The sequence below is a fragment of the Nicotiana tabacum genome, chromosome 18 (genome assembly GCF_000715075.1).
Source record: "Nicotiana tabacum cultivar K326 chromosome 18, ASM71507v2, whole genome shotgun sequence".
Lineage (NCBI taxonomy): Eukaryota > Viridiplantae > Streptophyta > Magnoliopsida > Solanales > Solanaceae > Nicotiana > Nicotiana tabacum.
The window spans coordinates 67,031,552-67,044,650 of record NC_134097.1 but is presented as its reverse complement, the minus strand read 5'-3'; the positions used below and the strand labels follow the sequence as shown (position 1 = coordinate 67,044,650).

Here is a 13,099-nt window from a genome sequence, read left to right as displayed (position 1 = left end):
ATCCGCAACTGAGGGGGAAGGACATGGGTCTTCTGATTCTGAAAAGATTCAAGAATCTCCTTCTGAGGTAAGTTCATCTGTGATTGAAAACCTAGAGACTAGGTTTATTCTGGTTGTACCAATTAGAGATGTTGAATTGCCTGAGAAACGTAGGAGTGGAGGTAAAAAGAATTTTGAAAAAGAAAAAGAGAGAGAGAGGGTGCATATGGTGAAGAGAGGGGAATTGGGAAAATTATAGTGCTTGCCATATGTGGGGTTGAACATGAAAGGGTAGAAGAGAGTGACATGAAGTCATGGGGAAGTGGTTCTGGGGAAGCTACTGAGGGGTTGGTTCATCTGAGCACACGGAGAGATGAACCTGTTTCATCTACTGAAGAGACCGTAGCTGATCTTTTGAAAAAGGTTGAGGCAAGCTATGACCCAAAGAAACGCAGAAATCCCACAACAAAAGCCCCAAATGTTCCAAAGCTTTCCAAGAAAAGAAAGGCTTTATCTCCAACACCTACTGCCTCCTCATTGCCAAGGGGTAGAGCCACAAAAAGCAGGGTGAAACAGAGTAAAACTGATTTACAAAGGGCCTTAGAAGAAAGTAAAAAAAAGGATAAAGGAAAGGGAAAGATTGCAGAATCCTCAGAGACTGTTGAGGAAAAGGAGATGGAACTGGTCCATCAAGATAGGGGTACAACAATGGAGATTTCTACACCCAAGCCTAAAAATCCCAAGACATCTTTCAAGAAGTCTTCCTCTATGCCTGTGGCTACTGAGCCCACACTAGCCAAGAGGACAAGATCTACAGTGAAAACCAAACAATCAAAAGTTTCTGATGATGATGACTGGAGTGGAGAAGAAGAAGAAAATAATTCTGAGAAGGAACAGGACAAGCTTTCCATTTTTGGCAGAAGAAAGATTTTAAAGGGTAGACTGTTGAGGGACCTGGTGGAACCAGGAATGATGAGATTGGTGGATGTTTTAGCTGCTCAGGGATGGAAGGACATGGTCCTTCAGATGGATAGTAGGCTAGCCAAAAATGAGCTGATTGAATTTATGGTCAATGCTGCTGTTAAGGATGGAGTCGTTAGTAGCCTGGTGAAAGGAGTTCAAGTGCAGTTTAATGCAGAGAAACTGGGAGAGATCCTGGACATACCCTCTAAAGGGTTTGATGACTATACAAGGCAAAGGTGGCCATGCCTGGACTCCCTCCCTACTGCCCTTGAAATCACCAAGAGGTTTTGTGATTTAGAAGAGGTGACTGAAGCCAGGGCTGTGCAGAAAAGTGAAATGAGGCCTAAGCACAAGGTTGCATTTGAATTTGTCAACAAGTGCTTATTGCCTAGACAGGAGAGAAGGCACACTGCTAACTACATGGATCTGGTTCTTATAGAGTGCCTAGAGAGAGGAAAGCAAATCAAATGTCCTGCCTTCATTATCAAACTGTTAGACAGGGTTATAAATGGCTCCAAAGCTCATGCTACTCCATATGGCTTCATTTTGACCACAGTTCTGGATAGGCTAAATGTGCCTCTAAAGAAATGGGAAATGACTTCGAGCAAGGAACACTTTGGCATCAAAACTCTTCTTGCCTGTGACTATTCAGTCAATGTCATCCCTATTAAACCTGGTTCATCCCAGAAGACACCCATCAACAGCAAAGTTAGGACTTTGGTTCAGGAATGTGTGGCCAAGGATGCTGAAATTGCTAGGCTCAAGGCTCGTGTGGTTGAAGTGGAAACTGAGAGGGATGGTCTCAAAACTTAGCTTGCCAAAGAAAAGGAGAAGAATGATGAAATTCTTCAGAACATGCTGAATCTTCTCCAAACTCAAACCCAACCTTCCAGTTCCTCCAAGCCTTAGGATTCCTAGCTTCTGTCTCCTGAACTTGTTCAGTACCCCTAGTGACCCAGATTAGGGATTTTTCTATTTTTTGCTCATGGTTTGAATGTTTTTCTTTCTTTTTGTGGATTGTAGGTGGCAACATATCTCTATCAATGTTAACTGTTGTTTTCTCTTGTTCAACGATTAATCTGTCCTTGATAGTTTAAACATGTTTGTTTGATTACTGATGATTGCACCATGATTGCACTTGCAGTTGCCCCAGTGGCCATGAGTACTTATTAAAATTTGGGTATCACACTTCGTATGCAACTTTTCGATGATGCCAAAAGGGTGAAGAGATATTGTGATTTACACATTCTGAAAATAATTGATAGTTATAACCTAATTAACCTGGTCCTTGATGATAAGTGAATTTTCTAAGTTTAGTATTGACGGTTAACCTGAGTTCTTACGGGATTCAAATCAGTAAAAAGCACAGAGTTTGTCATCATCAAAAAAGGGGAATTTGTTGGCCCAAGAACAGGTGGAGTTTTGAAGAATGACAAATGAACTCAGTCATGGACCAGGTCCATCTTGTGAAGCACAGTCATGATCAATTTATGCATGTGAGATGCACGTGAAGGAGATAAGTCCTACTGATCAAGCAGCAATATCTCCTGATCTGATCGAAAAGGTTGCATATTAGATAAGGGGAGAAAGTCTCCTTATATGAAGAGAACACGATCCAAGATAAAGATAGTGTTAGAGTTTGAGATCATCATGAACTCTTCTACGATAGAAGTTCAGCAATTGAGTCCCGATCAAACTCTGATTACTAACCTATAAAATGACAGTGATTGTTCTCTTTTACAGGTATTGCACATACGCAGAAGTGAAACTAAATTGAGAGCAAAAAGCAAGGTGATTTCGCAAGCAATTTATGTATGATTTGAGTGTGCACTCCTGAAGCTACTTGAACGAGATAGAAGAACCAGTTCCATTGTGTCTGTCTTTTACTCTAGTTCAATTGTAGTAGGTAGTTTAAAGTTGTACCTTTGAGCTTTCATAGAAACAATTGTATTAGGTACCTAGAGTGTTCAAGTTATAGTTAACTTGAAGTTGTCGCAACAGTTGAGGTTGTGCGCCACAACGGGATCAGAGTTAATCCTTAGGTTTACAAAGAGTTTTCGTAAATGCTATTTTGGCTCAGTGATTTTAGTGGAAGTTTGGGAAAATCCTACTGAGTAGTAGATCGTGTTTTTTTCACCTTTTGAGCCAGGTGTTTTCCACGTAAAAATCTCTATGTTCTTTATTTTATGTACTTATTATTCTGCAAACAGTATTAGTTAGAACACCTAGAAGAACCAGGTTCTTCTATAGCGAAAATTGGGTACCACACAAATCACCCCCCTCCTCTTGTGTGGTATTGACGCTTAAAACATCACAGTTTATGTGAACCTATTTTCTTTTTGGTCCGTTCCGAAAAGAATGACCCTTTCTAAATTTAGTAACAATTTAGCTTAAAATTATAATTTTATCCTTAATGAGAAGCTTTTATAACCACACAAATATTTTAGACCCCTTTTTGACTTGTTTAGGACCACAAATTCCAAAAGTCTTAATTTTTTCTTAAACTTCGTACTCAGTCAAACAGGTTCACATAAATTGGAACGTAGGAAGTAATTGTTAAGATTAATTATTTAGTTAGGTATGAATATCGGTAAAAATAAATTTATATCCACAAGGTATTCCATTCCATAGATACAACTCATAAGATTAGGCAACTAAATGAAAATTTGTGCCAAGTTCTAGGGACTAAAGATGTAATTTGACCAAATGACAACAATAACAATAGCAATAATAGTAATACAATAATAAGTATAATAATTTTAAAAAATGATGGGAGAGAAAGAACACCGATCATAAACAAGTTAAAACAAGTAAAAGATCCACAACCATACGTTTCAATATTATCAGTAGTATACATGATCCAACCGGCATGCTCATCTTCTTTGACTCGTTATGATTTTCCCTTATTAGGAATAATAATAACAACATATACACTAGCATTATAATATTACGCAGATCAATCACCATCCAATATTATTAAATCAGTAGTGATAAAGCATATGAGCAGATGCCATGATTGGCTGATTTTGGTACATAAAGTTCCACGGATTGTTCACAAAAGTTTCAGGATAGTTGTGATCCTCAAATATTGTTCCATTATTGTTGATGTAGCTGAGGATGTCATTGAGAGAATGCAACCTTTGGTTAAGTTCCATCATCTGAACTCTTAAAACAGTGTTCTCTGCCTCCACAGTAGCATAGTTCTGTGTTGCCAAATTGATACTTGTTATGATCTTGATATTCTCTTCCTTCAATTGTTCTACTTGTGACATCATATCATACAAATGCTTCTGTTTTCTCATTCTTGATCTTCTTGCTGATTCCCTGTTTGATACCATTCTCTTCCTTTTCCTTTCATTCATCAAATCTCCTGAAGAAGATGAAGTCATATATATTCCTATATACTTATTATATATTTACACCAAGAAGACGCAGGACCCCAGAAAAGTACTTACTAGTAGATAGACAAGTGATTTATGAAAAAACGTAGAACCAGTAGAGGAAAACAACAGAGAAAGATTGAACAAGATGGGTCCTACGTCTAAGTGAACAACTTATCATAAACCCACAAAGGAGGATTTCACTCGCAACTGGAGACATCAATTCACAAACTATGCAGCCATCAATTACAGAGAAGGAGCCTCAGATCTATAAAATAGAGACCAACCTCAAAAACAAAAAAATTAACAACAGAGTAACAATAGTTGGGAAACTAAAGATTCGACAGACAAAGGGGAGAAGAGAAGAAGAGGAAGGGATTGATGTTGAGGTTGTGGACTGATTTAAAGGCACAAAAAGGTGGACAAGAGAAATGAAAAGGGTACCAAGAAAGTAAAAATTTGAAGGAAAATTGAGGAAAAAAGTGAATAGGTGGGATCTCCGAGGAGAGTAGGTGGGTGAATGGTGGTTCAGGTATTTTTCGATTTATATGGAGTAAAAGCTACTCCCCCACTCCGTTTTGTGAAAGTTTTTTGGCATGTAATTTAAGAAAAAAAAAAAAAATTGGAATTTGTAATTCTAAACAAATCAAAATTGGGGCCAAAGTATTTGTGTGGTTATAACAGCTTCTCATTAAAGATAAAATTGGAATTCTAAGCTAAATCGTTTTCAAATTTAAAAAGAAATTATTCTTTTTGGAACGTACTAAGAAGGAAATAAGTTCACATAAATTGAAACGAAGAAAATACAAGTACGACTTGTCTTCAAGTATGTAAAACCACGTGTATGCCACTCTATGTACGAAGCACTCTATATGGTTCTCAACCATACTCAAAGTCATCAACTCAATGTCGAATTAGAAATATGGGTCTCAATTTTTTGAATCAGTTTCATCTTTCTCCTTCACCCGGTGAACTATCAGCCAGAAAGACATCAAAAGCCACGCCGCAAGCAGATACAAATAGTGTCGTGCGCGCCCAGAGGCGGATGCAATGTGGTAGCTACGAGTTCAATTGAACCCATAACTTTCGATGCGGAGTAAAAATTTATGTGTAAAAATTCATTAAAATTGCCAAAATTAATAGATTTGAACCCATAACTTTAAAAATATAATGGGTTCAATATTAAAAATTTTAAAAGTTAAACCCATAGAGTTTAATTCCTGAATCCGCTTCTGTGCTTGCCGACAACACCGTGCGCGCAGATCCTGACGTGAAAGACAAAGTTGTTGCCAACAGACCTATTTCTACCTTGTAGAAAACTAAGTCCTTTTTCATTGTAAATATAGAATAGTTTCATTTCTTTTACTTTCAGTGTGCTCCTACAGCTTAGATAGGTCAACTCATATAACTTTGGTTTATTTTTTTTAAGCATTATTAAAAAAATTTAATAATGCAGGTCAGGGGCCGTCCGTCCAGGCTATACAAGTTTTTATGCTTTGTACCAAAAAAAAATTCTATTATGTACTATACTTTTTCTTTGCAATATTGTAAACTTATTATTCATATTATTGGTGTGTGACATCACGAGATGACGGTAAATGATACTATGTATCCAAATATTGCATTCACCAAAACTATACAACACAATACAACATAATATATTATGAAGTAACAAGCATCCAAACAAATTGTAAGTGGAAGTTCTGCAAATGATAGTAAAGTCATGGATAATTACCATGCTATATTAGAAACCAGTATAGCAACAATAGAAAATATAATAGCGAAAAAAAAAGGTCCACCGTGAACCTGCATAGAGCTTTTCAAACAGCAACACCTACCTTGAGAAGTTAAGATTTTCTTGTTTTCCTCCTTTTCTCCTTTATTTATCTTCCAAACAAGAATCTCCAAAGCTCCAACACGCTGACATGTGGAGTTGAGTATTGAAATGGAATGATTCTTTGAAATGCAACAGAAAGCATGACTCATAGGCTGTAGTTACTCATATTCACCAGCCTCTCCAGAATCTGCAAACCAGCAAGCGTCTGGATGCTTAACAGTTCCATTCTATCCTTATCGCATATCCTATCTTTCTCTTTTGGCATATCTCAGTCATCTTCTGACTATTGCTTATTCCCTTCAGATATGCACAACAGCTACCAGCAAGATATGCACCCATAACTATGGCGCACAACTTTCATGGCATATATATCATAACTAACTCAGGGTAGATAGAGGAGGCAACACTAGTTAACATCACAAACAGTGATGCACTAACCAATTAGTATTTAGTACTGGCGTAAATATTCACGAAGCATCAGTAATGTCCATAAATTCCAAAGTCGATCACGTATGAAACCAGAACTATTTACAGAATAGCGACATGCTCAAGAAGTTCAAGGCTGTTGATGCAATATAACTCTTAACATTATTAAAAGACAGAAAATATTTGATAGTATAAAATTACAAAGAGCTCTAATATTATCTAAACAACAACGTTTCATGGTCCGTGTCTTGAAAGGGACAAGCTGAAGCTCACAGAACTACTTCCATAGTTGATGTGGCTGCTTCGGGATGGTAATGTAGTATTTCCTTCCACATCATTTCCCTTATCGTCTGTTCCCCTAAATCCTCATCTATGTCTAGGTCGATAGGAACTTGTGCTGGGGGGTCACATCTTGGATCATATAGGGGAGACATGTATGGATGTTGAAGCGCTTCTGTAACACTTATTCTTTTTGAAGGATCAAACACAAGCATCTTCTGTAGCAGATCAATGGCCAAAGGATGGGCATGGGGATACAGTCGGGAAAAGTGTGCTCCGTAAGAGTATGGAAGTGATTTTATGTAGTTTCTCGCCTTTTGGTTATCAATAAATCTAAGATCTTCTTCCCTCTGGCTGCCAAGGATGTTGATGATCAATTTAAGTTGGTTAAGGCACTCCTTACCTGGAAAGACCGGTTTCCTTCCAAGGAGTTCAGCAAAAATGCAACCAACAGACCATACATCAATGGAAGTTCCATAGTTGTCACAGCAGAGCAGGAGTTCCGGTGCCCTGTACCAGCGCGTAACAACATACTCAGTCATGAACTGGCCCTTGCCATTGCTTGTACGTGCAAGCCCAAAGTCACAAATTTTTAAATCACAGTTAGCATTGATAAGCAGGTTCCCAGGCTTCAAGTCGCGATGAAGAATGTTTGCAGAATGGAGATACTTCACACCTCGAAGCAACTGCATGCAAATGCCAATTTAGCTTTCAGAAGAGAAAAAGGTAAAATCGACAAATCTGATACCTAGGAGATTTTGTCAATCTTTTTTCTATGAATAAACTCCAACCCCCACGGCCCCCAAACCGGCCAGGAGTTGATAATGGCACTTTTCCCACTTTACTCCCTTGGTGACTCAAACCTCTAACCTCATAGTTGTGTGGAATATCTGTTATACCGCATCCAATTCTATTTAGATTACAATTAGCTCCTAGTTCTGACTTCTAATACATATATATGGCATACAACTCACAAAATTCATAAGATTGATCTCCGATTTATCCATTTGGGAGCAGAATGAGAAAAGAGAAGGAGCAGATGATACATCCTGACTCTGGATATATACTCCCCCATCAAATGACAAAAGTGTTCCATCATGGGGCATGTTTTGGGCAAGACATGAAGAATTAACCAAAGAAAGCCATATGGTTGTTCACTTCGAAAATTTCTGTTGCTCAAGACGAAGCTAACTAGACATGGAACCAAGACCCAAATTAAAAAAATGGGAAAGAAGTAGACTACGGATTAGCAGAATTTTGCAGAAGTATAAATGGGCAAAAACGACAGTAAAGATTGAGATAACTTTTGACACGTTTAGTGTTCTTGAAGGTGTAAGGAGAGGCAAAAGCTCTTAAAACAAGGCAACAAGGACCTCACCGGAATATTGGCTTGAAAAGATGAAACTGCGAAAAAGGGGAAAACTTTTCCAAACAAGGCCACAAGGACCTCAGTGACAAATTTCTTAAAGAATTGGTTTTGGTCCTTTACTGCAAGATATGGATGAGCGGTATCGGAAAAACATCATGCAACAAGAAGTTTGTCTGGAAAAAGAATGACCTCCCATAGAAAAGAGATAGTACTTATAGAGAATATGGTAGTGAAATGCATGTCTACACACATGGTGTGATAATGCAGAGTTAGGTGTTTGTATTAGAAATTAGAAATCAGGAACGCTGGTGGAAGAAGACTAGAGTATGCAAAGGGGTTGAGGTGGCGAGCAATTTGAAAGGAAGTCTAGGAAGAGTTTGATGGGTCTTCAGAGAGTAGTAGTCCGACTTGAATGGTCATACTCTCATGAGGAATGGGCCTGGACAAAGGAAATCCTGATATAAGAATCTGATAGAGAACTGAAGTCAGCCAAGTATCCCAGCTTTTTCATCTTCTTCCTTTCATAAAGAGGTGTATGCACTAGCCCTTTTTTTTGGGTGGGGGTGGGGGGTGGGGGGTGGGGGTGGGGTGTGTGTGTGTGGGGGGGGGGTTTAGTGAATAATACGCAATAACCACTAATTAATAACCTACTTAATATCCTGATATAAGAATCTGATAGAGATCTTTTTTTTTTTCCTGGGATTTCAGGGGTAAGCCAAAGAATGTACTTACAAAATAATGATTTACATTCAGTTCATCAAACGTAATTTGCATTCCAGACATAAGGGAATTTCAGGTTGTTTTCATCATAGATAATTTCATAGCCGATTCAACTGAGAAGTTTATTTTTGTGCTTCAAGTTATTTGATTTATCAAGCAAGAGAGATCTCAGTTCTAATGTTCCTTAGTATGTACAAGGCTTGAAAAAGTTCACTTCTTTTTTCCATTACAAATGGAAGAGTGAGTATAATACTTGAAAGTAATGTAAATCTGAAGCTTCTATTACTCTTTTAAGAAAAAATGAAGAAATGCCACCATGAAACAGAACAACCAGATGGTAACATAGATCTTGCTCAGATTTTGGGTATATAACCAGAGAAGACACTTTATGAAGAACTAGGATGACAGGAATACAAGAAACTGCAGTTCATTAGTTATGGAAAATAGTTGGTTCTTCTCTCTTTCCACTGGGAAACTTGAGAGAACGAAAATCTATCCAATAGAGAATACTATTCTGCTTTGACATTGACATTTGGATTCCCATCTCATTTCCATCTGCTTGAAGAGCTTAACAGTTGGTGCACTTAAGGGTGATGCTGCTGCCCTTTGAAGCTGTTTCTGGCCTTATGATTATTTTAACCAAGAGCAGTGTTTTCGCTGTAAATGCAGACAGCCTGATTGAAGGTCTTGCTGGGATTCTGGCTGTAAGACTGAAAATTTCCCTACTTCTATTTGGAACTTCCTAAGCAAGGATGTTGATGTTTGTCAAAGCATTATTGATAAGTGTGAGATGAAGCCTAACTCCCTGGAAGAGACAACACAAGTCTCGCACTGTTGTAGATGGATTCCCTACCTACTTGATGTCTTTGTTGTCCATTCCATTAAAGGTGGAAAAGAGAACTAACAGATAATGGTTTGGGAAGGTAATGCTACTGACAGGAAGATGCACTTAGTTAAATGGCGAAAGATCTCTAGGAAAAAAAACAGGCCCAAGTCTTGGAAGTTAAGAGATCTTAAACTACACAATAAGTGCTTGTTATTTAAACAGTTGTGGAAGTTGAATGATGGTAAAGATGTTGTATGGAAATCAATTGTTATCACTAAATACGGCAAACAAGGCTCTTGGGATCCAAAACCTGTCTACTCGCCCTATGAGTAGCTGCTTAGAAACATATTATGAATCTTTTGGGGGGATTTTAAAAAAGTAATAATCCTAAAAGTGGGATATTGGAAAATAAATTAGATTCTGCCTAACAGCTGGTGTGAAGAAAGGTTGCTTAAGGATGTTTTTCCTTTATCTATTCAGTATAGTCAGAGATAAAGATTGCCTGTTGGAGAATGCATCTCTGACTCAAGGTGGAAGTTATCCAGTTTAGATGAAAATTCAATCAGTGGACGATAGTTGAAGCTGGTGATTTTTTGCAGAAAAAGCAGAATGTAATTTTGGAAGCAGGAAAGAAAGAGCTTTTACCAAAGTAAAAGTTGAATAAAAGTTTTTATACCATTATAAATAAATAAGAAAAGAGCTTAACAGCGAGAGGATCCTTAAACTTGGCCCTTCATGAAAAAGCTCAAACGGCATTCAGAATTTCAAAGCTAGTAGACTATGTTGCTCGGACTCTCCGAAAATGTCGTCAGGTGCGTGTCGGAACCTCCAAAAACAGTGTATTTTTGGAGAATCTGATATGGGTGCGGCAACATTTTGGAGAGTCCGCGCAACATAGCTAGTACAAGACAACCATAAATGAGAAAGAAGGAAAAATATAAACATCAGAAGGCTGCCAAGTAGCAACCAATGACTATATTTTGGCTAATATCCTCATATTCATATTGACTAAAACTGGAAATTTCCTTCCGACAACCACAACATCAAAATATCACACTTATCTGATTTAAAGCAGAAAAGTCAAGTTCTACGAACCAATTCCTCAGCATAAACTACTTCAGTTTACATAGTATGACAAAGTAAATCATGTTGAAGATGCATTTCAAAAGATTGCAGGTAAATATAGCTAGTGCTCTCAGGTACCTGGAATAGGAAATACTGGCAATGGTTGTTTGTGAGTGTTTGAGGGGATTTGATGATCTGATGTAAATCTGTATCCATTAACTCATAAACCAAATAAACATCTTTAAAACTTGTCTTGTGGATTGGCATCATAACATCTTTCAAAGCAATCACATTTTCGTGCCTAAGATGGCGAAGGAGCTTTATTTCACGCAAAGTTCTCAGGGAGTCAATATGATTATCAAAGGCACTGTTTATCTTCTTGATTGCAACCTTCTCACTGGTTTCCTTGTTAACAGAAGAGCAAACAATTCCATATGCTCCTCTACCAATTGGTTTGATGGGAACATACTTTGTGTCAATCTCAAACAAAGATTGCCACATCGAATAGTAATGTTTCCCCGGGGTTCTAATCCCATTTGGAGGTTCAACTGGAGTTGCCATATTCCTAAATCTGTTGAAAACCAGGCCAAATATTTAAGAGACAACTTTAAAAATAAGAACTTTAAAAGGAACAAATATCCAATATGCACCCCTAAAAATAGAAACTTCAAAAGCAGTAAAAGAAGCAAAATCAAATATGAACCCATTAAAATAAAAGCACAAAAAAGAAGCAAATCCAAATATGCAACCATAATAAAAATAGAAACTTTAAGCAGAAAGCACTCACCTTTAACTATCCAACACCTTGAGTCACTTCAATAAACTAAGTACATCTTCAACCCCATCTCACAAAGTTTCAATCTTTGTAACAAATCTTCATAGCAATCCTGTTTTCAAGAAATTCCCATCATCCACTTGGGTTGAGCAACCTCACTATTCTGCCTCAAATTTATCCAAATCCAATAACCCGAGTTAGTTCAACTACTACAACACAGCTTTCTATTAATATATCCTAGAGGTATTAGATCAGGAAAGATCCAAATTAATATGCCTCGCTGTTCTGTGGTTTCTACAATAAGTGTGATAATTAATACATAAAGAAGGCAAGGGTATAACATATATACCAAATTCCCGTGTCAACTTAAAGAAAAAGTTGAATCGTTATGTTGTCAACATCATCCGAAAACTGAAATTGAATTAGTAGATTTGGTCCGTTTTAAAAAGAATGATCTCTTATTAAATTAAATTTGATAATAATTTAACTTAAAATTTATAATTTGAGAATATTTTACCATTATATAAATATTCTGGTCCTCTTTTTAACTTATTTAAAATTACAACTTCCAGAAGTCTTATTCTATGCTCAATGGAATAGGTTAAGTAAATTGGAATGGAGGGAGTAACACTTAAGACATTCTCACTCTATTTTGGACTCTCTGAGTGTGCACTGTTCTAAGTGCCAATTTTGTGTTGGATCCACAGGCCATCTTACGTGGGGCTAAGTTCACCAGTAGCCACTTTTACGCCTATTAATTTATTACTCCCTCCGTTTTAAATTAGACCAAATATATTTTTTTTAGTCTGTTCCAAAATAATTGACACATTTTTAAAGTAATTTTTGCATTCCTATGCCACATAGGAAACCTTTTTACCCTCAATATTTAAAGTTTGACTTAATTACACTTAGTATACCAAATTACTATTTCTATACCATAATTAATTAAGGATATAATTAATGAGATGTTTTTTACTCCTTAATTAAAGGATTTCTGTTTAATTCCAGTATCTCCACTCATCCCTTACTTTCTCTCTCCTAACCTCTCAGTCCCGTACCCATGTTCTTTTTACCCATACCCACGTTCTTTTTACCATTTTTCATCTTCTGAAACCACCCAATCTCCCTCTATAATCACAGAAAATTGAAGAAACCCTTCAAACAAATTTGTTCCCTATTTTACTCCAGTTGAAGGTCATCAATGAAGAACAACAAAGCTTCAAAAAAGAGTCCTAAAAATCAGCAGTAGCTGATATACCCTCCTTTGATTTGGGTGTTTTATCCCCAAAATCACCCAAAAAGCAAGGCAAATCTCCACATGCAATTGTAGAGACTACTCATAGTTCCTCTCCCCGACAAATCAGAGCCGAGATGAGAACCAAACAAAAACACAATGTAGATACTGGAGAAACTTCTACACCAGTCAAACAAGTCAAACGAAAAGGAAAAGAGATTTCTGTAGACGACGACTTTGTAGAAG

General features: G+C 37.3%; 2 protein-coding genes across 2 annotated transcripts; both read right to left on the bottom strand.

The window, feature by feature from the left end:
• Window positions 1–3,923: 3,923 nt before the first annotated feature.
• On the bottom strand, window positions 3,924–4,331 carry LOC107777317 (bZIP transcription factor 44-like). Its single transcript, XM_016597309.2, has one exon. It carries the CDS (start codon window positions 4,329–4,331, stop codon window positions 3,924–3,926), a length of 408 nt encoding a protein of 135 aa, XP_016452795.1.
• A 2,238-nt stretch (window positions 4,332–6,569) lies between these two features.
• LOC107777319 (mitogen-activated protein kinase homolog NTF3-like) lies at window positions 6,570–11,959 on the bottom strand. The gene is made up of 3 exons (XM_016597311.2): window positions 11,632–11,959; window positions 10,983–11,415; window positions 6,570–7,550 (listed from the first exon to the last, which is right to left on the bottom strand). The coding sequence occupies exons 2-3, from the start codon at window positions 11,403–11,405 to the stop codon at window positions 6,855–6,857; spliced, it is 1,119 nt and encodes a 372-aa protein (XP_016452797.1). The 5' UTR covers window positions 11,406–11,415; window positions 11,632–11,959; the 3' UTR covers window positions 6,570–6,854.
• Window positions 11,960–13,099: the final 1,140 nt, after the last annotated feature.